The 27,808-nt window shown below is 35.3% G+C and overlaps 2 protein-coding genes across 2 annotated transcripts in view; one reads left to right on the top strand and one right to left on the bottom strand.

The window, feature by feature from the left end:
• Nucleotides 1–1,056: 1,056 nt before the first annotated feature.
• LOC139095670 (retinol dehydrogenase 12-like) lies at nucleotides 1,057–12,389 on the bottom strand. Its single transcript, XM_070647107.1, has 7 exons — nucleotides 12,261–12,389; nucleotides 10,986–11,102; nucleotides 10,752–10,898; nucleotides 10,386–10,440; nucleotides 10,212–10,313; nucleotides 1,679–1,918; nucleotides 1,057–1,254 (listed from the first exon to the last, which is right to left on the bottom strand). The coding sequence occupies exons 1-7, from the start codon at nucleotides 12,338–12,340 to the stop codon at nucleotides 1,057–1,059; spliced, it is 939 nt and encodes a 312-aa protein (XP_070503208.1). The 5' UTR covers nucleotides 12,341–12,389.
• Nucleotides 12,390–20,983: 8,594 nt separating this feature from the next.
• Nucleotides 20,984–27,808, top strand: part of LOC139095677 (putative uncharacterized protein DDB_G0277255) — a 74,506-nt gene continuing 67,681 nt past the window's right edge. Inside the window, exon 1 of the mRNA XM_070647117.1 lies at nucleotides 20,984–21,347. The gene's annotated coding sequence lies outside the window, so the exon portion shown is untranslated. The remainder of the gene's footprint in view (nucleotides 21,348–27,808) is intronic.

Genomic DNA, 27,808 nt, shown 5'->3' with positions numbered 1-27,808 from the left:
TCAGATAATGTCAAATGAATTGAGCGGAAATTACCATCACTCAATAGACACAAGACACAAGACACAAGAGTAGAGATGAAGACTTTTTCATTTCCTTGAACGTAGAAAAGCTTTTTAATGTCAATTTTCAATGTCAATTCATTTAATGATATTGTTGTCAACGGGATCTTGTTGTGTTTTAGTTGTTCCTGGTGTGGAGTCAGATGATAAATGATGGCTTGTTTTTTGAAAGGATAGAAGCTTTAATATTTTTAAGAATTATTGGATTTTTTGCAATTTTTTTGTGGGTTGTAGCTTGTTGTAGAGCTAGGACTTTCTTAACATACCCAGTATGTCATACTCTACCCTACCCTACATGGATTAGTAGGACTATTCTGGCTTACTCCCATCCACTTTATCCTAGGTATCGTTGAGCTGAAGGAGCAGTCGGATATGTGGGGTACATTAAAATATTTCTGCAGAACCCTGCTTATCCGTGTAGGATAGGGTAGAGCGGGATATCTCGAGTAAGGTAGAGTAGGACATATCGGGTAGGTTATCACGAATGTCCCTGTAATACAAAATATAGAAAGAACTGGTGACTTTCTTGATTGAACGAGATCTCAAGGTAGACCAGGGAGCTTAATTACTGTGTGAGCAACAATTCCAGAGTGCTGGGAACTAGAAATTGGTAGAAGTTAGCTAAAGACTGATCCAGCTCTCGACGAACTCTAAATGCGGCAAAAGACCCTCGTGCGGTTTCGTCAAGTAAGTAAGTAAGTAAGGATGTAAGTCACGTCTCTGCCATCAACAAATTTTTTGGCATTGTCGGGACCTATCTTTATCTTGGTTTCAGTCTCGATCTTGGCTTCGGTCTCGGTAACCGACCTTTACTTACTTACTTTCCTACTTAAAATCACGAGCTTGTACAAATTCAATTTTGACATCTAATTGACATTTTCGCAACCCGGACCTAGGGACGCTTCCGAACCTATGACCGTCATTCCCTTGTTCTCTGACCCTAGTTCCTATAAACCCCAATCAAAACGCACCAAACCTATTTTTCATCACTTTATTTCACGGAAAGAAGAAATTAGGATTTTCCTTAAAGAAACACTTTAAAATAGTATAAGCTGCATCACAATAATCCTTATTTCCAGCACCAAAATCTTTACAGACGCTAACAGCACGTTTTGTGTCCTCCCTCAGCTCGTCAGGCATCAATGTGTCAATATTCTTAATAACAGAATCGACATTCATCTTTCCTTTTTTAACCTGTTGATGGAAGTGAAGAGAGAGAGTTGAGGATTTTTAATGACTAAGTATACAGTTGATGGGTACGGAAATTAAGAATGATGTTTTAAGCATCTACTGGTTATCAAAGCTGATGTATGATAAAGTCGACAAGGCACTACTTGACTTCAAACAAAGTTTGAGTTGACTTCCCGAGTAACACAAGTGAGGAAGGCTATGGCACGGAGCTCTGCCAAGGAGTCACTTCTATATGGCCACATCGATTGCTGCTTTCCCGATCGGCACATATTGAAATGATTCCACTAACCGCGACGAGGTGGCAACCAAGCCGCAGCCTTTTTGTAATCTTTGAATATGTGCCGATCGGGTTTATTGCAGCCTTAAATGCCCCCTTGCCATCGCTTTCCTCATCTATGTCACTCGGTCTTCAATCCCTTCTACATACCATATTCATCATCTCCAGTACACAACTTATATAGCACTTTAGTTCCTTTCCATCACCTAATTTACCAGCTCTCATACTCTCCAATGCATCCTGACTAACTTTCGATTTCTGTATGCAAACCATACGTACAGGTTCCGTTGCCTGTTGCATCTGCTCAATAGTAATTTTAGCACAGTTAAGATTGTGAACAGTAATGATAAAAGTTACAATGAATAATGTTCGTTTCATGCTTGTTACTTCCTATGAAAGTGATTAATTGTAAAATGAGACATTGTTATTGACTTTTTCACTTTTATATGCGGTGAAATTTTTTAGTTTTAGCTATTCATAAGATTTAATGCATGACTATTAATTATTAATATTGTTATTAAAGTAGTTAAGTGACGTACTGACTTGCTGATTTGTTAATTCCGTTTTAGTTTGAATTTGTTTTAGTTATGATGATAATGATGGAAATTTTACAGTTTTTGGGACACATTCGGAAGTTACGTAACTTAATTTATTGCCCCGCTAACTGTACAGTCCATCTGCAATCCATCTGTTGGCCTCTAAAACTGACTCTATCACTGGGTATACTTTGTCAATTACCAATATCAAATGCTTCACTGTCTCTATCAACAGCCTCTTTTTAAAATTTTTATGGTCGGCATCTAGGGTTTCCAGAATTCCCGTTGCCGTACCCGATTCCCCAAATTTCACGGGAATTCCTATTCCCGTTCCCCGGAATTCCTGTTTTTGGAAACCCTAGTCGCCCTCTCCCCACTCTCTAAGATTAACGTAATTTCCAAATGTTTCTTTATCCTTAGTGACTTATTACTCTCTTGTGAGGAGAGAAGAGGGTGGTTTTGAGATATTGTTACGCCTTGATTACACCTAAACTTGATACATAGGGGAGATGACTATCAGAAAGTTGGTGTTTTGCGTTACGTAATAAGTTAAAAATCCCTTAGATAGATATTGTAATTATAGAATATACTTGGATTAAATGACATTATTAAAGTGTAGAGTCGATGACAGGTCAGACATACCAGGAACCTAAAGCAGTTCAGCTGCTTTATTAACGTCCGGTAATTCACAGTGGATCAAAAGGAACTAATCATCATCAATTGACAAATCATGTAAGACACCAAAAAAGCAGCAATTGCATAATGGCTGGAACGTCAGACAAAGTTGACAGATCACCGTAGTGCATGCCGTTATTCAGCTATAGTTTAGGCAGTTAAACTTGAAGATTAGCACTCAAATGACTTTTCTTGCCTCAACCGCTTCCTTAACCATCTTCCAAAATGTTATTTTCAACTCATCAATCACTAAAGTCAGTTCCTTGCTTCTTAAAACATCATACTACCCAAATACTACCTCAAACTATTCATCCTCTCATCCATGTCGCGCGTAGAAAATGTTTTTCATCATAAATTTGACGATGTGGAAATTTATTGCAAATGAACGTCTATGCTATGACAAACACTTAAGTCTATTACTCATGCAATAAGAGTGTGTCTGCATGTGATGTATTTATGGCTTGTGAAGATGACAATAACTTTTCTTCTTATGGTTGTAGATAATAGTTGATCCTAAACTGTATATGATGGTGATGTGTGTGGTTGCTTGAAGGTAGGATGTAAGGGATGTTGAGACTGCAGCTTCGAAGAATCAATTTGTAGTCTCGGATTTGGTTCCGGTCTCGGTTTTGGATTTAAAAATTTGTCGAAATTGAGACTCCGTGAAACTCTAGTGAGCAGCAAGTCTATCAATGTACACTGATGCATTAAAACTGCAATTTCAAAGTTTTACAACCAAACCTTCAATTCCACACAGACACCATGTGCCACTCGGGTTTGTTATTCGAGTGTTTTCTTATTAAAAACATTTTCGGCTGCTTTGATCTTCATTTTTTTCCCCCTCTTACTGCTCGCTTGTCTAAAACTGAAAGTTTTAGTGCTTCAATGTGTCATGTGCATGTGACAAATTTATACACAATTGAGGTTATAAACCTTAAACTTTAATACGGCTGTTGTTGCATCTCTTGTGTTTATGGTTGAATTTTAATTAGAGAATTGTCTCAGGATAAAGTTTTGTGTCTGAAAAAAACTATAGAAGAACTAAAGGGGCTGTTCACTAATTACGTTACGCAAATATACGAATTTCTAGACCCTCCCTCCCCCTTGTTACAAAATGTCCAAAAAATTTTGTGGTTAAGGCTGTTACAAAATCCTAGACTCCCCTCACCCCCTTAAAAGCGAACGTAATAAGGGAACGGCCCCAAAGAAGATAAAAGAAATGCAAATTTAATCAACATTTTTAAGTTTGTGGAAGGAATGTTTTTTTTTTTGGAGAATTAATTTGAGAAGTTTTGGGAAGAAATTGAATTGAATTTGAAGTTTTTTTGAATTTAAATGTTAGTTTCTTGTAGGAAATTGGATGTGAATTTTAAGGAATAAAGTTTGGATCAGGTCGTTGGCTGAAGAACTCTTAGAAGGAGGCTATTGATAGAGACAGTATTGTTCTTCATATTGGAAATTGACAGAGGAAATCAACGATACAGCCAGCTTAATGTGCCATCAGAGGGGAGAAATGGATCACAATTGATCTGTTTGGCTAGCAAAGTCAATGCTCAGTGCAAACTTTAACAATTTTCACAATTTCTTGTTGTGAGCCTTGACTTTGTCATATCCTTGATATCGAAATAATTAAGATTTGAATTTTGACCTTCCGAACTTCAAACTCGAGTAAAGAAAATTTGAATTTTTTAGATTTAGGCATCAATTAGACTCTAAATTACCATTAACTAGTTTTTGTCCTTCCAAAACTACTCAGAATTTTGAATTAAAAGTCAGCACAGAATTCAAAATCCTTGCAATTTTCAGCTCTAATATTACTAATATTTTCAACAAAATATCCCATTTAAAAACCATCAAAAAGCTACAAAAGCACAAAAGAATCAAAAACTTAAAGTCACAAAACTTCAATTTTCAAACAAATCTTATTAAAATTCAAGAAATATTTTCTAGAAAACTCTAATTTAACTTGTGTTTTAACATTGTATACAATTGTATTGAAAATTGTTACATTTTAATGTCATAGCAACTGAAACTTCAATGAGTTGAAAGCTCAGAAATTGTTAAAGATGTAATGCTCTCTTTTTTTCCTTTGAAACTTTTGTAAATGTTGTTTTATAAGTTGAAATAAATTGAAAAATAGTTTTTGATGGAAATTTAGAAAAAACTCATTTAAAAAGGATTCAAGGATGTATACTTTGTATAAGGAGGAATTAGAGATGATTGTTAGATATTCGATGTTTAGTGATGTAACTACAAGGTTGCATGATTTATGGAAATCTAGAAATCTCAGTCAACAACACAATGTATTCGCTAGAGTTCCGCTACTTACTAACTTACTTCGCTGGCCGGACAGATCAACTTTTTCAGGCTATAGGGAGCTCAGATGTCGCTTAAAACTGGCTCTATCGAACCAACTTCCGCCTGCCAATTGTCAATACCGAGTCGAATGCTTGATGTATAGCTTCCTTCCATTCTAACGAGCCTAAGAGTTCCGCTAGTTGCCGTGATAAATTAGTGTCAAGTAAGATTGCTCATTGAGTACCATGCTTGTTTTGGTCCAAGGTAGGATTCGGCTAAGAGCGGCTCGAAGTTGACATGGTTTTTGTATGGAGTCGACTAAGGGACTAAACGAGCTAAAAGAGCTACCTTGGTAAAGTTATTATCACCCTAGTGATGCTCACTCCATGAGTACCGTAAGATGCCATTGAGCAGCTTCTATGCTGGATTTGCAAAAGTCGCAGGTTTCTTAACGTTTTAGATGCACTAGGCTGCATTTTGTGACTGTACCTTATAAAACGTTCAAAACCGCATCTACAATTAAATAGCCGGTCAAATTTTTGTTTCTTTACAATCCTGAAATTAATTTATCAGATAATACCCCTGGCTAAATCCTAAGTATTTCCTAGAGTTTCTTCTTATCTCATTCCTAAGGGTTAATAAGGGGAATTGACTACACCATACTTACTTTGTTGATAAATTTATCTGTCCTTCGAGCTTTAAAACTTAAAAAAGAACATAAATGAATCAAAATTTCCCATCCAATATGCAACATCCAACAATACGATTGCTCTTCTAATATAAAATATCGAAAGCACTGAAGTAAGATTAATATTAAAGTTGTGTAAAATTGCAATTTACATTTACAATAAACGGCGTGACATCAACAATGTGTTTATATCTTTTTTCATTATTTTCCATCACCACAGGAGTCGTTGAAGACGACAAAATATAAAAGATCGAAACAATTTTCCATTTTTTTTGCCTGCCATGAGAGTCTCATAACTGCTGCTGCAATTTTCTTATCCATAAAAAAAAGTCTCTCGAGGAAAAAAAAAAGTCATTTTCCACACATATCCTTATAGTTTTTCTAGATGGATAATGTTGACATGAAGCAGATTGCTTTCTATTCTTACACACACATAATGCACAATGGTAACAACAAACGATTGCAGTTTGGTTCCAATGAAATTGAAAACGAAGACATATTTTCTATTATAACTTTTTACTATTTTTGTTATTATTTGTGATTGCTTGATGTGTATGTACATTCCTTAAGAGTTAGACATGTCCTTTGCAATGCTCCTATTCCTTTTTTGTCATCATCCTCATCCTTAAGTTTCTTTTTATTGTAGTATTATATAGAAATCCATTTAAAGAAAATGAAACAAAAAAAGTATTTTGAAATAAAAAAACAATAAAAACATTCTCAAAAGTGTCCTTTACATTTTAGTCAATCTAGAGATTCATTGCAATCTTCTGGTGGATGCTGTTGGAGTGTTCTTAAACTGTCCCTAGCTCTTTTAAACTTATCAGGCCCAAATCAGACCAATGCGCTAGTTTTTTAGAAGATCTTTGGAGTTAATCTTGATTTTCATGTCTCTGGTTGACCCTAAATCTTATTTCTCGATCAAATAGTTGTCTCATAAAGACTTGAGTCTAGCTTAAGGGGGAATTTTATCGAATCTGATCTTGGTTCAGAGTCAGACAAGTTTTTGACCAGATTTTCGACAATTAATTTACCTTATGACTTCCGGATGTTGGATATCTCATTATAACCTACATCATATCTTCTAAATGGCACATAATCCAAAAAATATGAGGTCTTGCCAATTCTAGGATTGTGAATTTGGGTCTTCATTGACTTAATGCTTTCAAAACACAGGAATTTCTTTCATTCATGCTTTATGAGCCTGGATGTCAAAGCTATATCTTGTTCAATAGGCTATTTGTCACCTTAATGACCAACTTCCTAATATGCTTGGCACAGATTTACTCTACAAATCTATCTAATCAGCATACCTAATGTAACTGAACCAATTTGATGCATATTAAACTAGCTTGAAAGTCACACGGTGTAAAAAAGGCAAAAATTGTGACCCCAGGCCAGCGTGAGTTTAGCATGAAGCTAGATTTCAACGAATTCAGCCAACTTAGGGCCACAATATTTGACTTTTCTACCACATGCACCTTTCGGATAACCTTTCCACATTTAAAATCGAAAGTCGTACAGGAATCTACAAAAAAAAAATCAGATTTCCCCAACAGCATAGATTCCAAAAATGCTCTTTTTATAAAAATAACTCTCTGTCACTTCCATTCTAGTTCAACTTTTTTACATTTAAGCAACGAAATACGGAAAAAAACTCAAAGAATGAGAAAAGCAAAATGATTTTCAGACTTTCTATTTTTCTTTTTGTGTCTTGCTCACTTTTCGTAGCATTTTTCATGTCAACAGTTTTTCCTTTTTTTAAATTGCAATATCTTGAAGTATTGGAAGAAAAGTACGGTAAACAGCGACTGATGGGAAAAAAAAGTTTGTATAAATCTGTTATTATAAGAGTCATAAATGAAATACATCAGAAAATCACAAGACGGTTGATTGGCTAAAATTCCGGCACGAGGTCGGTATGACTCTAACTTAGTGGCAGATTCGATTTAAATCCGACAAAATTATGCTTTTTCTAAATTCTGGTCCCGATCCCGATAGCGAGAAAGCATAGACAGAATATTAGAATTACGCTTTTTGATTGGATTGATTCGAACTTGATTTAAACCGAAGGCTTCGAAAGACAGCTTCTAAAAACAGAGTCAACATATAGCCGTATGTACTGTGTAGGGATGAGGGAGCTGTGCTTACTAACCTTGATGAATCTAAAAGTTTTCGATCATTGATAGTCGGTATATATAACTAGCTAGTACAATAACTTGATAATGATCAAATCAAACTGAGCCATAACTAGACATTGACTGGCTAATGACTTGTTGATAGCTAAACAATGACTGCCTGATGGCTAAGCAATAAATTACTGAACTGGAAAAATGCTAAAGCTTATTAAACCATTGAAAAACTTGACAATAAGCTGTTTCTCTTCCACAGCTTACAACATGCTATTTCACTACAGCATAACCATTACAATCGCCCTATAGACATAATAGTGTCCTACCGAATATGTTGTGCAGTTTACAAAATCAAGTATCAATCCCTGAATTAAAAACCTTAGTGTAATGTCGTAAGCATAGTGCGAATTCTCGTCATATGGACAGCAATATACATGATGATTGAAAAATCGTCCTCTTGTAGGAATCAAACCCACTTCCTCCCAAAAGAGTGACACAGAAATAAGGTCTGTTGCCAAATCATTCGGCCACAGAGACCTTAGTCTCGCACTTGCACATTTGTCTATAAATTGCTCGATTTCCCAGATTCCACTCTGTCCAGACAACACACTTAGTAATTAAAGTTTTCCCCTAAAACTAAAGTCACATAAAAACTCCAATAACTTTAAATTACACTTTCATATCTGACACAATAATCCTGAAATAGATAACTGGCTAAAATAATTTAATTGAAGTAAGTGTTTGAGCATCCAGCAGCAATTTTAATGCTCCTAGATTTTTTTTTCGTATTTCACATATACAGTACAGATACAAAACAGCAGCATAAAAGTTGTTTTCAAACAATATAAAAGGCAAGTGTCATAGGATATAAATTTAATTGCATTTCTAGCAACACAAAATGATTTTTTTTTATTTTCTCAATGCTTATTGCTGGAAATGAATGACATACAATAAAGCTGATAAAAGTATTACTGTTAAATGCTATGACGATTATAATCTACTCTGATTTCAAGTTGAGTTTTGTCCATTTTTCACTTATGTTCCATAGCCATTTAGCCATGTCATCGTCTAAGCCTTGATCGTATACTTTCTCGTAACCACATTCACTGGAAAGAATAATGATCAATTAAGGACACTCAATTAAAAGCAATGGACAGCATGCAATAAATCAACATAATAACGACATAAAGCGACACTTACGAAAAATATTGTCCGCTCACGTTCTCAAGATCGGGATCAAGAGCTGAAAAATAGAGAGACTATGTAGCAAGACATAGCACAAAAAAGGTGAAAATTTTACCTGCATAAATTGTCGTTTGAGCGCCTTGCTTTGGTGTCTTATTAAAGATATACATAACAGGCTTAATGAAATATTTTGAGAAGAAAAATGATATTTCGCCTGTATGTCGTGAGAGTTCTGTATTTATGACGCCTGGATGAAGAGAATTTGCTGTTACTTTTGTATCCTTAAGACGCTTTGCGAGTTCACGTGTGAATAGGATATTTGCCAATTTACTGTTCGCATAGCAATAAACATTTGAGTATGACTTGTCGCTGTTGAAGTCATCTGTTTTGATTTTACCCCAACGATGGACCATGCTTGAGACGTTTATGATGCGGCTTGGTTTTGATGCCTGTTGGTATAGAGGAGTATTCTATTAGAGTATTCTTAAGGCACAATGCCTAGAAATGAGTGAAAATCTGGTCGCAGCCCAACGTGACTCTGGGCTCAGATCAAATTCAATGAAACCCAGCTTTAGGTCAGAGTCAAGTCGGCCTTTTGCAAGAAATACAGTAAGTACAGTAAGTACAGTACTGTACCACTGTAATGTCTAACCCTTGGCCTTTGACGGCAATTTTGATTAGTTCTTCGCTGTGTGACTTTGGAGTTATTTATACATTACCCCTAACAGATTATGAGCATTGTCACCTAAATGAGGGAATTCCTGAATATACTTTATCAATATACTCTGAGAACAGGCCAAAGAACTGGAATCGGAAATTGGCAAGCGGTAGCCAGCAATAGAACCAGCTTCAGGTGCCGTCTAAGGGAGGCCATGGATCACATTTGATCTGTACAGCCAGTGAAGTAAGCAAGTAGTAATATACGATATGAGGCAATGAGCATGCCCTTAAGTGATCACTTGATCTAATTAAATGTACTATTTGAGCATGCAGACCAGCATCTCAGCTTACTCAACTCTTGAGAACAAGCTCTATGGCTGCTAAGCATAATTGAGTAATATCAATTCAATAAGCATAATCATGACCATGATTCTTGTCTGTTCAGGTACTCTAGTCAATAAAACTTCTAATCCTTTGAGCCCCACTTCATAATTTTCATCGATACCCACCTTCAACATAGGCAGAAGTAAATTTGTTAACAGAAAATGCCCCATATGATTAACACCCATTTGCATTTCAAGTCCATCTTCCGTTCTACAAAATGGTATCGCCTAAAAGTTATGCAAAGTGTGTAAATTATCCGATAAAAAGTACTTTTTTTTTGTTTTCAAACAAATTGTTACCATGACACCAGCATTATTGATAAGAATATCAAGTTGTCTCTCTTCATTTTGAAAGCTGTGGATGGGAAATATAGCTATTAGAGAGAATGTTTTGAGGGGGGTTGGGGGGTGATTAAGGGAATGTTTAGGAGTAAGGTAAGGCTTTGAGGGGAGGTTTGGTTCCTGATTTGCTGTATAATCAGCATAAGACCTGATTTGACGTAAAAATGAGTCGAAATCAGTTGCTATGGCTATTAGGTACCGGCAGGACAACTTGGCGAGTTCTAAATGTTCAAGAGCCCAGCATAATCCTCTCAATTGAGCATTATGTAAATGAAAAGCATGAATAAATTCCAATTCATCCTTAATTACCATGAAATAACTTACCTATCAGCAAATTTCCGAATCGAAGCAAATGAAGCGAGATCTAAAATCCTTACAAAAACATTAGAATTGCCAGATTTTTGAATTATCTCTCTGCAGGCCTCTTCGCCTCGTTCCAATGATCGGCACGCGATGTACACCTTTGCCCCCCTTAAACATTATAATTAGATTAATTTTTTTTATTCTTCCTCACAATCAGCACTTTGTTATCTATTTTTTAAGCATAATTCTTCGTACCGTGCTGCTAACTCGATGGCAGTTTCCTTTCCTATACCCGAATTTCCGCCTGTTATCACAACAACCTTACCATCGCAACGTGTAGATTTTTTGTAGCTCTTACCACGAATAAAAATTCTGCAATCAAAGCAAATTACTTATTTTTTTTTTGTATTTTCTTTCTTTTACTGTTTCTTATTGATAAAAAATAGAAATGGAGTTTCACTTTTTTAAGGAGTTATTAGGGAGGAGGTTTTCAGGGTTGAATAGATTGAATCTTTGGTAAGGCAAACTTTTTTGTGTTACGGGATATTTTAGCCCTTTTCGTGACACAATTAAGGTTTTTTGCGGTGCGATACACTGTTGAGTTGCGATGCACCAATGTGCCACGTTGCACAAATGTGTCCCGGCACACAGGTTGTCCACTATGTCATAGATTGTTGTGGCTGTGGTTGGATTAACATTTTTGTGAAGATTTTTGATGTTTTATTGAATTTTTAAAGTAAAATAATGATCATTATGAAATGAGGGATGATGGATAAGAAGCCATTGTTCTCTGACCCATTCTTCCCGCTTCATGTGCTTTTATTTATCAATAATCATTAGGATCAGCTACTAATGATGTTCAACTTGTAGCTGATATAAAGGATAACTCCTCTATATCCCCGAATAGTATAAAATCGACTAATCGATCATAAATCCGACACCAGGCCAGAGTGGCATGATGCCTGATTTAAACCAAATCTGACACCAAGCCATAGTCATGCTAGTCTGATGTCGGCTTTAAGATCGATTAATAGACTTGTGCTTTTCGGGAAGATTCTTAAATTCGGATGTTTTTTCGCTGTTCTAGTCACACCAACTCGGTTTGTATGATTCGCGACACACAAATTGTGGCTAGGTACGTTGCATTGATATACCCTGGGTCATGCAGCGTGCAGAGTTGGGGAAAGCAAAACGTCCATACGGACAAAAACAGTCATCACGACAAAAAACTCGAATTTGACTCAAATTTTTTGTGTGAAAAATTCAGCTTAAATAGACTCGACTCCAAGTAAAATTCAAGTCAACTCAATCTCTGCTTCTCACTATTCCAAACCTTAATCTCACATAAAACAACATCATCAATATACTTTGACAACAACAACAAAAAATTACAGCCTAAGCCAATTATATCACAAACACAATCCACTGTTGATAATTTTTTTTGTATCAGCACACAAAATTCCTAATTTTTTCTCCTTAAAATTTATGTCACGTTTCCTCTTTGCTGGTTTATATTTTTTTTTCACCCACCTTAATACAAAAAAAGCCAATAATGATGCTGCTGCTGTAATGTAATGGATTTTGAAATCTTTGTCTTTCAGTGACCACATTTTTGTGTCTCGAAGCTTTTTTTTCAATTACTACTTCTTTTATCACTTTATCAGGTATTAAAAGTTAATTCACTAAGTGTTTATTGATTTTTTTGGAGTTTTTAGTGTGGGGGATCTGTGGGATATTGACTTAAAACAGATTTGGGGATTTAAAGAAAAAGTCAATCGATCAAAAATTAGATTCGAAGCCGACGTGACTTCAATTCAGTTCAAGTCAGGAATCAATGCCAGAGTTCAGGAATCATGCCAGCCTGATGCTCAATTTTGAATCAATTAACCGATTTGTGCTATTCAAAGTGCTAAATCAAGCTATCCCGAAGGCTCATGGTAAAGAATTGGCTGAGAATCCCACTCCAGACATCATTACTCTAACTTTGCGTCAATTTTGATCAGATAATCCGAGTCTCAGCCTGATCAGGATTTATTGTCTGTCCGATTTGTGCTATACGGAATTACTGAATCCTGTTGACAGATTAAAGTTGAGCTGATACCAAATTTCAGAGATTAATCATTTGGGTTCAAAAAAGTTGACCAGGCATTAAAATGACCAAAATCTGACTCCAGACTCTGTGTGACTTTAGCTTAAGGTCAAATTTGATCAATCCGACTCAGGCCAGAGTCATAGATGTCTAGTGTCGGATTTGGATTAATTAACAGATTTGTGCTTTTTGGAATTGAATACTTAATCAAGTTCCTTGAAAGACATAAGGCTTAGTGCCAAATAGTCAAAATTAGACTCCAGACTTTGGTTTTTAGCCAAACTCGATCAATCCGGTCTCAGGCCAGAGTTATGGAGGCCTAATGATGAATTATGGCTCTATTGACAGATGTGAGCTTTTTTTACTACTAAATCAAGTTCTCAAAAGAGCATAAGACACTGAAATTACCAAAAATCCTACCTGCGAATCTGATTGACTCTGGCTTTAATCCAGAGCTCTTAACCAGATTCATGTAGATCAGGAAACGGATTTTTCGGTACATTTCTATGCCGTGAGCTTATCAGATTAATTCATTAGTGTATTTTTGAGTAATATTAGACAATTTGAAATTATTTATCACTTCCTTCACCATGAAAACATCCCCAACCAAACACTAAAAGGAACTAAATTAAAAATTATCCAATATGTATTCAAATGGAAAATCAATAAGTTGTCAGACAATAGCTTTATTTAATTAAGCATAATACTCTTATGTCATAAAATGTTCATTGTATTTTTAGCAACCTGCTAAATAAGCTATAATTTGCAGGAAACAACTTTATTTATTTATACAAAAAAATTAAAGTATTTTTGACAGTTTCATGCTCAAAAAAGAATGTCAAAACATGCATAGCTTAATAAATTTTTATAGCAATTCCCATCAACTTAATGCTTGAAAATATTATCGTAAATAAATGTGCTAGTAAAGCTATTATACCCAATGTCTATTTGAAATGGCACATGGAAAGCCTATAAATTTATGTAAAAATGCTTTACCTCCTTCAATTGAACCATCAACCTTGTTTCAAATGTATGTAATGCATACAGTTAAGTAAAAATACAGTCAGAACAACTTGCCCTACTTCAACAAAAAAGGCAGGAGAATCAATAGCGAAGGCAGATCAATAAATCACTTTTACTACTTGATTTTGTCAGGTGAAAAAAAGCATTTACGTGCAAAACGATTTGAATTGTTTTTTTTTTTCTCCACATCTACTAAGTTCCTGTTGTTTGTTAGATGCGGAATCAATTGAATGGGATTTATAAATATATATGAAAAAAAAGTTTGATTTGTTCGATGTTTTTTCTTGTATGTTGTTTTTTATGACGGCAACATGATAGTTATCAAGATAGAAATGAATGAATGGAATGAAATGTGAAATATTGTTGTTGTAAATATTAAATTGTGTTGTATGAAAAAGGAAACGTTTAAATCATGGGTTTTTTGCTCAAAACAAGAGTTTGAGGTTGCGTTTAGTGGGCTATAAACGGCTATAGTCAGCTAAAGACGGTCAGCAAATTGTAGCTCGCAATTAAAGACAACTAACAACCATTCGGCTTCGCTCTTTGCTTGAAACAGCTATCCGGAAGGTGGACAACTTAGTGACAAGTGGCAAAAAAGTGTCGAGAAAGTAGCAAAATGTGAGAGTCAACAGTGTACAAAATGTATTGCAAAATTAACAAAAAAGGGGCAAGCTTTGTCAAAATTTGAGTTGTCCATCACTTGCAATTATCACAGTTCGCTAACAGGCAAAGAGCATGGTTTCTTGGTACAAAAAAACAATTTGGACTTTAAAACCGGTCTCTTTGTCTGTTAGGGTGTATTTTTGAAGGCGCAAGACATTAGTGACAGATGATTTCGGTTTCACTAAAATTAAATTAAGTCTTTTAATTGTTAAGCTCAACTAAGCCCTTCTTCAATCTTGAATAGCACTTATCGGAAATCAATTCAAAATCCAGACCCAGGCCGACATGACGGTTTAAACTCGGCAACTTTCAATCCGGTACCATGTCAGAGTAACACCGACTTGTCATTTGGGAGTGAAACCGAGCTCGACACCTAGTTAGATTTAAATTGACTTGGAGTCGAATTTCTGATCGATTAACTGATATTAACTATTCAAAATTTAACAGCTAGAGTCAAACCAAATGGGTACTTTAGTAAGAACCCGGTAAGAACACAACGGATGTCATTATTGGATTAGTTTTTGATATTTAACCATTTTAATGGCTCTTAGTAAACTCATGCTTACATTGGTAGGTGTATGAATATGTATACATCTTTAAAGCCAGTTTAAAGTTATGTCGCCCTCCGACAAATATAACAAGACCGGAAAATCGTGAATGCCTTCTCCTATCAATGTGACAATTTCATTAAATTTCCATCAATCACTTCTTGTATTATTCTTCTTGATACTAGAAATTTTTTCCACTTCTTCAGTATACAAAGAAGAAATCTGTGTATGCTTCTGAACTACACATCATATTTACCTTTTATTGCCTCAGAGAAAGGAAAGAAATTTACAGAAAAATCACATTTTGCTTCATTGCATTTTTCAATTTCCTCTATTTTCTTTTTACAATTTTATTCAATGATTTTCAACAAATAAATTAAATTTTGTATTTTATTTTATAAATAGCATATCCAGAAATGTACTAGAATATAATTTACTATTAATGGAATATTGGAGTAAATTGAATATTGAAGGACTTCCTTTTGGGTATGTAAAACAATTTTAGAAGGTTGAATTTCTGAGTTGGCAGGACTTAGAGAGTCAGGACTTTTAATGTCCAAAATGAGGCCTTATTGAGCCATAATTGAGAAAAGCCGGGTTTTGTTTTTGACCAATCGACTTCTCGTAGGTTACCTCTTTGTGTCGATGGCCTCTTGTGCAGATTGGCACTTTCTACGGGGTCCTTTACATCCATACATAGTCCATCCATAGGTGGACCATCTGTATAAGGTGGCGACCATCTGTATAAGGGTGGGCCCATCTGTATAAGGGTCGCTATCTGTAGAGAGTGGCTTCTGTGGAAGGGCACTCAAATGACTCATCAAGGTGTCTTGAAATAGACGTCAATCCATCTTCCAATCAGCATGTTATCTGTGCCCTGAACTTCATACTCCGTCTAAGAAATGACCTCCTCCATATTCAGCACATTATTGATTAAAATAATTTTATTCTGCCAAAAAAAAATTTAATCTCACTCATCCTCATCAAAAATAGGATATAACCCAAGTGAGATAAAGAAAAAATATGTATGTCCATAAAATTCACATTACAGTCCTTACACCGTACGGAAAGGGACGAATAAATGGCTCATAAAAAGATATCTCATCAGTACTAATAAACTTCTTTCTTTCTACTTTCTACTTTAATTAATTTAACGACACACCATTCTATCACACCATTAAACTTCTCCTACTGCTGTTCCATTCCTTTAATTAACAAGCATGATGATGATGATTAAAAAGCATGAAAAATACTAATGACACGAATCGACATTCTGTCCTTTTGTAACTGCTAGTTATTATTCTTTGTATGACTTTTTAAGGTTTGAATATGTTGTGAGATAGTGTATACTATGAGGATTAAAATTAAGCATTTGTGTCATAAAAGTAATCAATGGGAAAAAGGGAGACTCTTGAAAATTAGACAAAACTCTTTTAAATTGAGGGAAAATGTAGTTCAAATTAGTGTGCAATTAAAGTGTTTAAATTTGAAATTAGGAACAATTGTTAAGGGTACGGTCGCATGATAACGCTACATATGGTATTTTTGACCACCAAACCCCCAAACCCCTTTACCTGAAACCAATGTTCAGAACTATAACAAAAGTTTCAAAGAGGTTGATCACTTCAGTATCCTTCCTGTTCTTAGAGGTAAAAAAGCATGATTCGGTATTTATTTACTTACTTACTTTGCTAGTCGTCCATAGATCAATGTGATCCATGACCTCCTCAAGAAATTCAAGTAAAAAGAAATTATCGATCACTTTCAAATGCCATTCTATCTCTATTAACGGCTTTTCTTCATGAGTTCTTAGGCCTTACTCGGGATTAAGTATATCAGGAGCTTTCCATTATTCAATTTAACCTACTTTTTGGGTTTTGACCCTCAAAATTGTGATCCATAATACGACCCTTCTCTACAAGAATGTCTCTTAAATAGATGAAAAGGTGAATATTGTCAAACTTTCACTTATCGTGGTCCGTTAGCCTAGTACCAGAATTGTTAGCTGCTATCCTTTGCACTTAGTTTATTCTCCAGTGAGTTCCAAAATTGGACTGAAAATTTGATCTTTAAGAAATTTAGTCAGCTAAAGTCCGTAATTTTCCAATATGCAGAAGTACTTAAATTAGAGCCTATGATTCAGGTTTTGATTCCGGAATTACTCACGAAAATTTCTCGATTGAAATCTAGACAAATTCTTCGAGACCCGGGAATTCTTGGTTTTGGTTCGGAAAATTCGGCAAAATTCGGAAATTTCACGAGACTGGTACCGAAACCGAGACCGAGACTCAAGTACTCAGGAAGTCTCGTCTCGGTCTCAGCCTTCAAGAACCATTTTTACCATCAAGTTGTGCCTCGAAAATGTGTCCACTGCACTAGAAAAAAAATCACAGATTGATGACATCGTATGCCATAAAAAAGCTCTCATATTTGAACAATAAAAACCAAAAAAGCACAATTTGAACAATTTCTATCCACATCCCTGATCTCATCACATTTAATTAAAATTCGACAAATTATTACAATACATGACAATAATTAAAACATGAATAAATTTTAATGGTCAATTTTTCGACATCATAATTTTTTTGTTCATGATAGATTAATAATTAATGCACACATATGTGCTGATATATTTATGACTTTTTTGGAGTTAATGATTTGATGTAAAAAATAGTTGTCGAATATTATAATTGATTTGTGGATGATGAATGATGAATTTATCGACTGTAGTTCCATTTTATTGATTTCAATTATTTTCCTTAATGGACATCGTGGATGGACATTCAATGCTTTAATTAAGAAAAAGTTCTCATATTGCTTTTTATGATGGCCATTATTCGGAACTTTTTTCCTCTTTTTTTTATGTAATATTGGTGTGCTTTAGCTATTAAGCTATGGCTAGATGATATCGACTTTTTTTTTTGAAGGCTATTCAAGGTCTTCTTTTTTCTCATTGCTTGACCCTGAATCTTCTGCGAATTTTGGATGTAAAGGACATTGAATGTTAGTCATGCATGAATTGTCAGTGAATTGGAAAATTTCCGTCCTTGTTCTGCTGAATATTTGACTTTTTTTAGACAAGCTTAATGGGACTTGAGACTCGAATTGAGAGAGTCGACTTGAGAGACTCGACTTGACTTGAAACTCGACTTGGCTTGAGACTCGACTTGAGAGACTTGACTTGAGAGACTCGACTTGAGAGACTCGACTTGAGGGACTCGACTTGAGAGACTCGACTTGAGAAACTTGACTTGAGACTCGACTTGAGAGACTCGACCTGAGAGACTCGACTTGAGAGACTCGACTTGAGACTCGATTTGACTTGAGACTCGACTTGAATTAAGACTCGACTTGAATTGAGACTCGACTTGAATTGAGACTCGACTTGACTTGAGACTCGACTTGAATTGAGACTCGACTTGAGAGACTCGACTTGAGAGACTCGACTTGAGAGACTCGACTTGAGGGACTCGACTTGAGAGACTCGATTTGACTTGAGACTCGACTCGACTTGAGACTCGACTTGAGAGACTCGACTTGACTTGAAAGACTTGAGAGACTCGACTTGAGAGACTCGACTTGAGCCTAATTGAGAGACTCAACTTGAGAGACTCAACTTGAGAGACTTGACTTGAGATACTCGACTTGAGAGACTCGACTTGAGAGACTCAACTTGAGAGACTTAACTTGAGAGACTCGACTTGACGAACTTGACTTGACTTAACTTGATTATAGACTCGACATATTCTTTAATTTCAGACTCCACTTGAAATCACATGAAAAGTGCTCAACTTGACAAACCTACACAAATACATCCATCAACTCTTCCATATTGAAAAATCAATCCATCATAAGAGAAAAAGGTCATCGACTTGAGAGAAAAAATTTGTCATCTACAAAATTGAGAAAAAGTCTTCAATAAAAATTGATTTTCATTTACCTTTTGATCATTGTTACGCATGTAGAATTTCAATTATTTGGGTTTTCCCATAATTTCTAAAATCACATCGAAAAGTGCTCAAAAGCTTACACAAACCTACACAAAAACATCCATCAATCTCTTCCATATCTTTAAAAAAAAAACAATCCATCATAAGGGTAAAAAGGTCATCGAAGAAGAAAGAATTTGTCATCTACAAAATATAAAAAAAAAAGTCTTCAATAAAAATTGATTTTCATGCCCTTTTGATCATTGTTACGCATGCCATTAATTTGTCATTACAATTGCTAATATCATTAGCATTGATTAATGACTATGTGCTGGTGATTGCCTTATATTTAATGAATATTAAAGGGAAATTTGATATAGTATGTATTGATGGATGTTTGGGGTAGTTCGGGGGAAAATGAATGCACAGCGTGTTTGCTAGGGCATGGCTACGTCGCCGTATTAACACTTATTAGCATTTTTAGTTAAAAATGAGATGCAAAAAAATTGATCTGAATAAAAGCGTGTACTTTTTAAAAAAGTTTTTTTTTATATAAATTTATTTTATTATTTTTAAGTCATATCAAGTAATAGATTTTTCGACCCATGTGTAAGCAATTCGTTTACGTAAATATTAGAATATTATATTACTCTTAGAATATATATTATCTATGCATACTTATATGCATAGATCACAGTAGAGTCGGACTCAACTTCGCTCCTTCGTCCGACTAATAGATCATAGAGTCGGACTCCACTTCGCTCCGCTGACGTCCGACTATGCATAGATCACAGTAGAGTCGGACTCCACTTCGCTCTTCTTCGTTCGTCCGAGGCATAAAGTAGAGTCGGACTCCACTTCGCTCCGCTTCGTTCGGGACTATGCATAAATCACAGTAGAGTGGACTCCACTTCGCTCCGCTGTGTCCGACTATGCATAATGACAGTAGAGTCAGACTCGTAAATCGCTCCGCGGTTAGTGACTATGCATAGATCACAGTAGAGTCGGACTCTACTTTGCTTCGTTCGTCCAATGCATAGATCACAGTGAGTCGACTCAACCGCTTCGCTTCGTTCGTCCGACAACAACACAGTGGTGGACTCCAACGCTTCGTGCCACGCATAGATCACAGTGAGTCGGACTCCACTTCGCTCCGCTTCAGTTCGTCCGACTATGCGATCACAGTGAGTCGGAACCTTTGCTTCGTTCGTCCGACTATGCATAGACACAGTGGTGAGCAACATCGCTTTTCGTTCGTCCGACCATAGACACAGTAGTGTCGGACTCCACTTCGCTTCGCTGTTCGTCCGACTATGCCACAGTAGAGTCGGACAGTTCGCTGAGACAATGCATGATACAGTGAGTCGGACATTGCTTCAATTGTGGACTAATAGATCACTGAATCCACCACTGCATAAATCACAGTTGTCGGACAACTTCTGTTCGTTCGTCCGACTGCATAGATCACAGTGGTCGAGCAACTTCTGTCCGTATTCGTCACTATGCATAGATCACAGTGAGTTTACCCACTTGATCCGCTTCAGTCCGACTATGCATAGATCCTAGAGTCGGACTCCATTCGCTCCGCTTCGTTCGTCCGACTATGCATAGATCACAGTTGAGTCGGACTCCACTTCGCTCCGCTACCGTCCGACTATTAATAATCACAGTAGAGTCGGACTCCACTTCGCTCCGCTTCGTTCGTCCGATTTAATTCCATTTTTTCTCCAACCTATGACTCCGTATGCTTGTTCCTTTATTCTCATTCAAAGAATTCTTTTTTTTTTGTTACACCACACGCAAAAAAAAGAAAAAGTTTAATGCTAATTCTGTTCCTCTTCCTCACTTCATTCATAACAAAAATAATTTTTTATAGCAAGTTCCAATGCGCCGAATCGTGGGAAAAATCCTTCCAGCATCCAACAACTAGAATGTGATAAATATTTTCATTATAAAGAAGAACGACTGAGAAAAATTTCATTCAGTTTTCATCAAATCGACAATGTCTGTGGACCATTTATTGACGTAATGTCCACAATCGCGATGCTTTAAGAATTAAGGCACAGTTCCTTTACGAATTGCTCTTTAAGTTATAAGAAGAAGATATTTTTTATGGATACTTGTAAGGTGATTAACAATTTTGGATTCAAGTGATGTTTTGTAGATATTTAATGGAATTAAGTGAAAATAGAGGAAGTGACGAAGTTTGTGGATTTTTGTGAATCTTACCAAATGGATTAAAAGAATTTTTTGTGATTTTTGATGCTAAAAATAAGAGAATTTTGAGTGAAAATCGTGAAAATTGTGAAAATACATCTGTGTATTAATAGAGACACAACAAGCACCATGAAGCAGTATTAATGTAATTACCGTGTTTATATAAGACATAAAATCATTATTTTAATCCCAAACAATAACAACAAGCACGCATTTTGAGAGATAAAAATGTCGTCTTAGGAAGGAAATTTCCACATGTGAAAAATTCTTCATCTATCTGAAAAACCTTTAGGGAGAATGATAAAGAATGGGAAAAGAATATGAATGAATGTGTTAGATGGATATACTTAATCTTAAGCAACGTGCTTAGCCTGCAGAATTATTATTTTTTTTTTTCATGCGAGAATTTTGTTTTCCTTTGCGGTAAATTCTGTTTATTGTGTTATATTCTAAATTGAATGGATGTAGACAAGTGAGTGGGTGAAGTGACAATTGGAGGGCTGATTAGGATTCTTTTGTGATTTTTAAGATTTTATGGAATAAATTCTTAAAAGAAATCTAAAAAGAGGAAAATTTGTCGAAAAATTTGATTTTTAAAGGAGAGTGAATTTTCTAGTCATACGAAAATTCTAGTAATTGGAAAATTCGAGAAAAATTTAGCTCATTAAGTTTTGTGAAAAATTGAAGACTTCTTGTTAGGTAAAAGTTGGTGATTATTAATGAATCTTAAAGTCGATTTTTCGAATATTTAATTAATTCCAAGAAATTCAAGACTCGAATTTTTTTGTAAATGTAAGCTTACCAAATACGTAACTGATTTTTGAGATTTCATTTTTATCAATTACACGACCATCGAGCTGTAGCAGGATTTCTAACAGGCAAAGTAGATTGCTCGATTCGAGAGCTTGAATACATAGAAACCGAGTACTTTGAGCGTTAATTTAAACTCAAGATGCATTGCTTACTGAATTTCATTCGAATGACATTTCTTAGTTTAATGTACGGTTGGAAAATTCTATTTTTCGGACTGAAAGTTTGTACTTTGTAACAAATTGAAATAATTTTAAGATGTAAACAGCCTTGACTTGAGCTTACTCTGCTTCTTCATTACACCTTTTTGTCTGCTTGTGGAACTAGTTCATTAACCAGACATTGACTTTCTTTATCTAGTTATAATATATTTTTGTCTACTCGTGATCTGTAGAATGATAGGATCTAGTCGGATCCTTAGAAGAATACACTGAATTATGTCAAATTTAAAATCCTTACTTACTGGAACATTATGCTCCAACTTGGAGCCTATTGCAACTAAATGCTTTTAGCTTTATGACTTGAATGTTTTAGAAATGGCCAAATTCCACAGAGCTTGCACAAATTCTCAAAAAATTGACATAATATTCTATTCAAAATCGAAATTTTATGAAACATACTAAAATAACGGTGTAATTTGTACTCTACAAATATAACATAGTAAATCTTCGAAAACTCCAAAATTTATAGATAATTGTATTGAATCTCTAAATGCATGCCATTAATCTGTCATTACAATTGCACTATCATTAGCATGAAACAGTGCCGGTGAAGCCTTACACCTAATGAATATTAAAGGGAAATTGTCGAAATAGTATGGATTGATGATTTTTGGAAGTTAGGAATGAATTATTTGCTAAATCACGTGACGTAAATCAAAAACTGAGATAAAATTTCTGAAGAATTAATGGGTCATAAAAACTCACATTTAATTGTTGTTGTTATTTTTTTGAATCTTGAAGAAGCAAGGAATCGTAAAAATCGTATAAAGACAAAAGAAATTTTTGTGTGATGAGCTTTGGTGGGGTCAATAAGATATGAAACAAATGGCACTCTTATTCCTTTGTGCCAAGATGTGGTGAACCCTGAATTGCGGCACAATGGTCAAAAATGTAACATAATGATTCCTAAATTGGACAACTTATATGTCACGATCACATGGTGAGCAAATCACGGCTTCGATCTCATGTGGAGCAATTTTATTCCATAAAAACCTTCCACAAAAAATTCCAGTTCATCTAGATTCTTAAATTCAATACCACCCCAGTAAAATATATGCCATCAAAAGAACTACTTCACCTCACCTATCACACAAAACCCTCGCAAGGATAAACCAGAAAACATTTTCATCTTCATGTGAAGATTATTATTAAACTTTTTTTATTCTTTGCATTTTTTTGTGTAACATATCTCTCTAACTCGTTGTCTGTGTACTATACCATACGAGATATATATCTTAAATCTACATTTGTGTATTTACCAAAAAAAAATAATTTTTTATAGCAAGTTCCAATGCATAGCACAACGATGAAGATAAAAGCTCTAGTTCCTCTTGTTCATTTTTTTACTGTGAATGAAATATTTTTGGGTACAGTTTTTTTCAAATGCAGTTTTTTTTTTGGGGGATGTGTAAGCTCAGGCGTGCTTTAAAATTAAATTTTTTTTGTGTTTGATGAATGGAGTTCATTGTGATTTCATGTGTGCATTGAGGCTCGTGGTTTAGACGAGAGTAGCTTTAGGTGAATAAACGGTCAAACAAAGGAAATATTTTTGTGAATATTAGTTACAAAAAAGGATGTAAGGGACAGTAAATGTGAATGTTAAACTATTTTGTGTTACTGCTGAAAGGCAGATTACATCTGTGGAGAAATAGAGAACAACAAGCCGGCAGTATTAATGTAACTTACCGTGTCTATATAAGCATAAAATCATTATTTCAGATTCCATCAAATATGGCTTAGGGTCAGACTCAATCTGGCTTGATGATGGATTTTCCACATGTGAATTTCTATGTCGTATGCTTTCCGGGAGAATTTTATTCCGAATGGGAAAAGAATACTCCAATGCCAAAAGTCTGTTAATTGATCCTACTAATCCAGCATTAGACTGTCGTGACTCTCGCATGATGCTGGATTTAATTCGAACGTTAACCAATGGTGCATTTAGTGATAACAGAGAATACAACCAGCGGATATGCGCTTGACATTTGCTCAGCTTCGGAGTAACAATTCAGCTTCCTCAATCCTCCAACCAGTTGACTTACTTGGATCTTACTGGAATCAAGATCCGAAAATTGGAGCCTAAGTTGCTACAAAGAGCATCCAACCAGTAGTTAATAGTGAAGCTTCAGTGAATATTCAAAATCTAAAATACTGAATTAACTTCCAAATTCAAGACAACATTCCTTCCACTAAAAGTGATTAAAATAATCACATAATTAACAAGTTTAGCGAAACTGCCGTATTCTTTCGTTGGTTATATTAATGCTTCTAACAAAAGTTTTACCTCATTTTCAAAGTGATTAGCATCTTTAACGTTTTGATTAATAAGAATAAAACAGAGGCTGGCAACCTTTTTTGAGTTATGGCACATCGATTGCTTTAGAAAATTTTTTGTGGGGCACTTGAAATTTTTTAAGGTGCATTAACAACATTGACGTGGTACTCAAATTATTTTAAAGTATTTTTGTCTACACAGGTTTCTGATTAAATCTGGTCGCCATGAACAGTACACAACTGCTCACATACTATGCCATTTACTACACAATGGAACCTTGCTACAATCGGAGTGGTCGCGATAAACATTGCCGTTTGACATGTCACCAAAATATCTTACAAATTCTGTTGCAATATCGTACTCAATTTGATACGTCTTAAAGTTTATCCACCAGATCAGTGTCCCGTAAAAAGACTCACGATTTTCTCAAATCTATAAGTCACAGGCTGTCATTTTACATTTTTCTGAAAAAATCCAAATTTTTACACATGTTTGCTTTATCAGAAAAATTGTTCATGGTAAAATCACGTTTTTTCTTATTCCTGGGTCCATGGCACACGGATTCTTCAAGATGCCTAATTAAATACTCTCAGATTTACATCAATTTTTACGGCTAAAATGTTACTCAAAAAAAATCCAGATTTATCACTAGATTCATGAAAACCACCCCAAAATTTCCATCAAAAGAACTACCTCACCTATCACACAAAACCCTCGCAAGGATAAACCAGAAAACATTTTCATCTTCATGTGAAGATTATTATTAAACTTTTTTTATTCTTTGCATTTTTTTGTGTAACATATCTCTCTAACTCGTTGTCTGTGTACTATACCATACGAGATATATATCTTAAATCTACATTTAGTGTATTTACCAAAAAAAAAAGCTCATAATTTACCATGCAAACATAGCACAACGATGAAGATAAAAGCTCTAGTTCCTCTTGTTCATTTTTTACTGTGAATGAAATATTTTTGGGTACATTTTTTTTGTGTGCATTTTTTTTTTTGGGGGATGTGTAAGCTCAGGCGTGCTTTAAAATTAAATTTTTTTTGTGTTTGATGAATGGAGTTCATTGTGATTTCATGTGTGCATTGAGGCTCGTGGTTTAGACGAGAGTAGCTTTAGGTGAATAAACGGTCAAACAAAGGAAATATTTTTCGTGAATATTAGTTACAAAAAAGGATGTATGGGACAGTAAATGTGAATGTTGAGTATTTTGTGTTACTGCTTGAAGGCATATGGCGTAGAAATGGCTGAAAATCCGGGATAACGCTAGCTTACTAGCCTGAGGTCAGATTCCATCAAATATGGCTTAGGGTCAGACTCAATCTGGCTTGATGATGGATTTTCCGGAATTTCTATGTCGTGTGCTTTCCGGTTCCATTTATTCCAAATTTGAAAAAGTACCTCAATAGCAAAAGTCTGTTAATTGATCCTACTAATCCAGCATTAGACTGTCGTGACTCTCGCATGATGCTGGATTTAATTCGAACGTTAACCAATGGTGCATTTAGTGATAACAGAGAATACAACCAGCGGATATGCGCTTGACATTTGCTCAGCTTCGGAGTAACAATTCAGCTTCCTCAATCCTCCAACTTACTTACTTACTTACTGGAATCAAGCTCCGACTTGGAGCCTAAGTTGCTACAATCAGCATCCAACTAATATGCTACTGAATATTCCTAAATATACTCAGAACACCAAAATTCAAAAGAGAACATTCCTTCCACTAAAAGTGATTAAAATAATCACATAATTAACAAGTTTAGCGAAACTGCCGTATTCTTTTGTTATATTAATGCTTCTCACAAAACTTTTACCTCATTTTCAAAGTGATTAGCATCTTTAACGTTTTGATTAATAAGAATAAAACAGTGGTGGGTAGACTTTTTTATGCTATGGCACATCGAGGCTTTGGAAATTTGTTTGTGGGGCACTTGAGATTTTTCAAGGTACATTAAAATGCCGCGGCACATAGATTGCTCACTAGTATGTCATGGCACAGGCTTGCTCATAACTGTGCCATGGTACACAAGATGCTCATCAGTTGTTTGCCAAATGTTGCTATCAGTGTACATGTCTCACCAGTGTTCCACGTCACAGTTTGCCAACCAATGTGCCACGGTAAATAGGCTCGCCACTATTTCACTCACAACTTACTCAACATTTTGCCACATCACAACCTACTTGCCACTCTACCACATAATTGGTTGCCTATCAGTGTGCCATGGTAAAGGTTGCTTATTACTGTGTCACAGTACACAGACTACTCAATAGTGTGTCATGGTAAATAGTTGCTTATCAAGTGTCATGGCACAAATGTTGCTCATCAATTTGTCACGGCACATATGTTGCTCATCAGTAAAACGTCACATAACTTCCAGTGTGCCGAGATACACGGGTTGCTTGCCAGTGTGCCGCGTGACACATAAGTTACCTACCACTGCAATGTATAAAGGATTTAATTCATGATATTAAAAGTTTTTCACATTTTGGTTTTTTTTTGTTTACTCTGGATTTTCATGAAGATAAATGAATTTCCATTTTCAAACTAAACGAAAACTCTTCGCCGCCTCCTGAAAAAAAATTCTATATGAGAAATTTGAGTATATACAAACAGCAATCAACTGTACAATTTAGTATGAAAATCGCTACTATTGAGTTCATTGAAAATAGTTTTAACACAAAAAAGAAGCTCATAAAAATTCAATGAGTTTTTGTTACCCAAAAATTCACTGCAGACCTCTGGAACGCCCCTTTTTTGAGGAAATAATAGAGGCAATTAAGGACAATAGAAATGAATAAGGAATTGTAATCATGAAGACATTTTCTGCACGGAAGTTACAATAATAGTGATAATAATGAAGAATCCTTCCTTGAAATTATTGATGTAAACTATTACTTTTGGATTTCTGTTTATTCCATTTTGGATGTGAATTAGATGTAATAGTTTGTGATGGGTGGTGGGAGGATAGATGAAACTGGTAAGTTGTCGTGAAAATTCATAAGTCAAGGCTTGTGTTATCTATATTGCTTGATATTTGAGAACTTGTTGAGTTGAAAGGATATTACGTGTTAGTGCCTGAAATGGTCAAAAGGGTCTATAAATGGAAAAATCTAGCCTTATTCCCGACTAATCACAACCTATTCCGTTCAGAATCAGTTTCACGTCCCCATTCACTCAATTCAATTACTTTCCATTATCCAAATCTGACAAAACAACCACAATGTTACATGCTAGTCAACCATGCTATGTAACTTACTCAACAGACAGAAAAGAGTTAGAAATGAAC

This window comes from Chironomus tepperi, unplaced genomic scaffold (assembly GCF_022539635.2).
Source record: "Chironomus tepperi strain 1889 unplaced genomic scaffold, CSIRO-AGI_Ctep_v1 contig_373, whole genome shotgun sequence".
Taxonomy (NCBI): domain Eukaryota; kingdom Metazoa; phylum Arthropoda; class Insecta; order Diptera; family Chironomidae; genus Chironomus; species Chironomus tepperi.
This window is presented reverse-complemented; position numbering and strand designations above follow the sequence as displayed.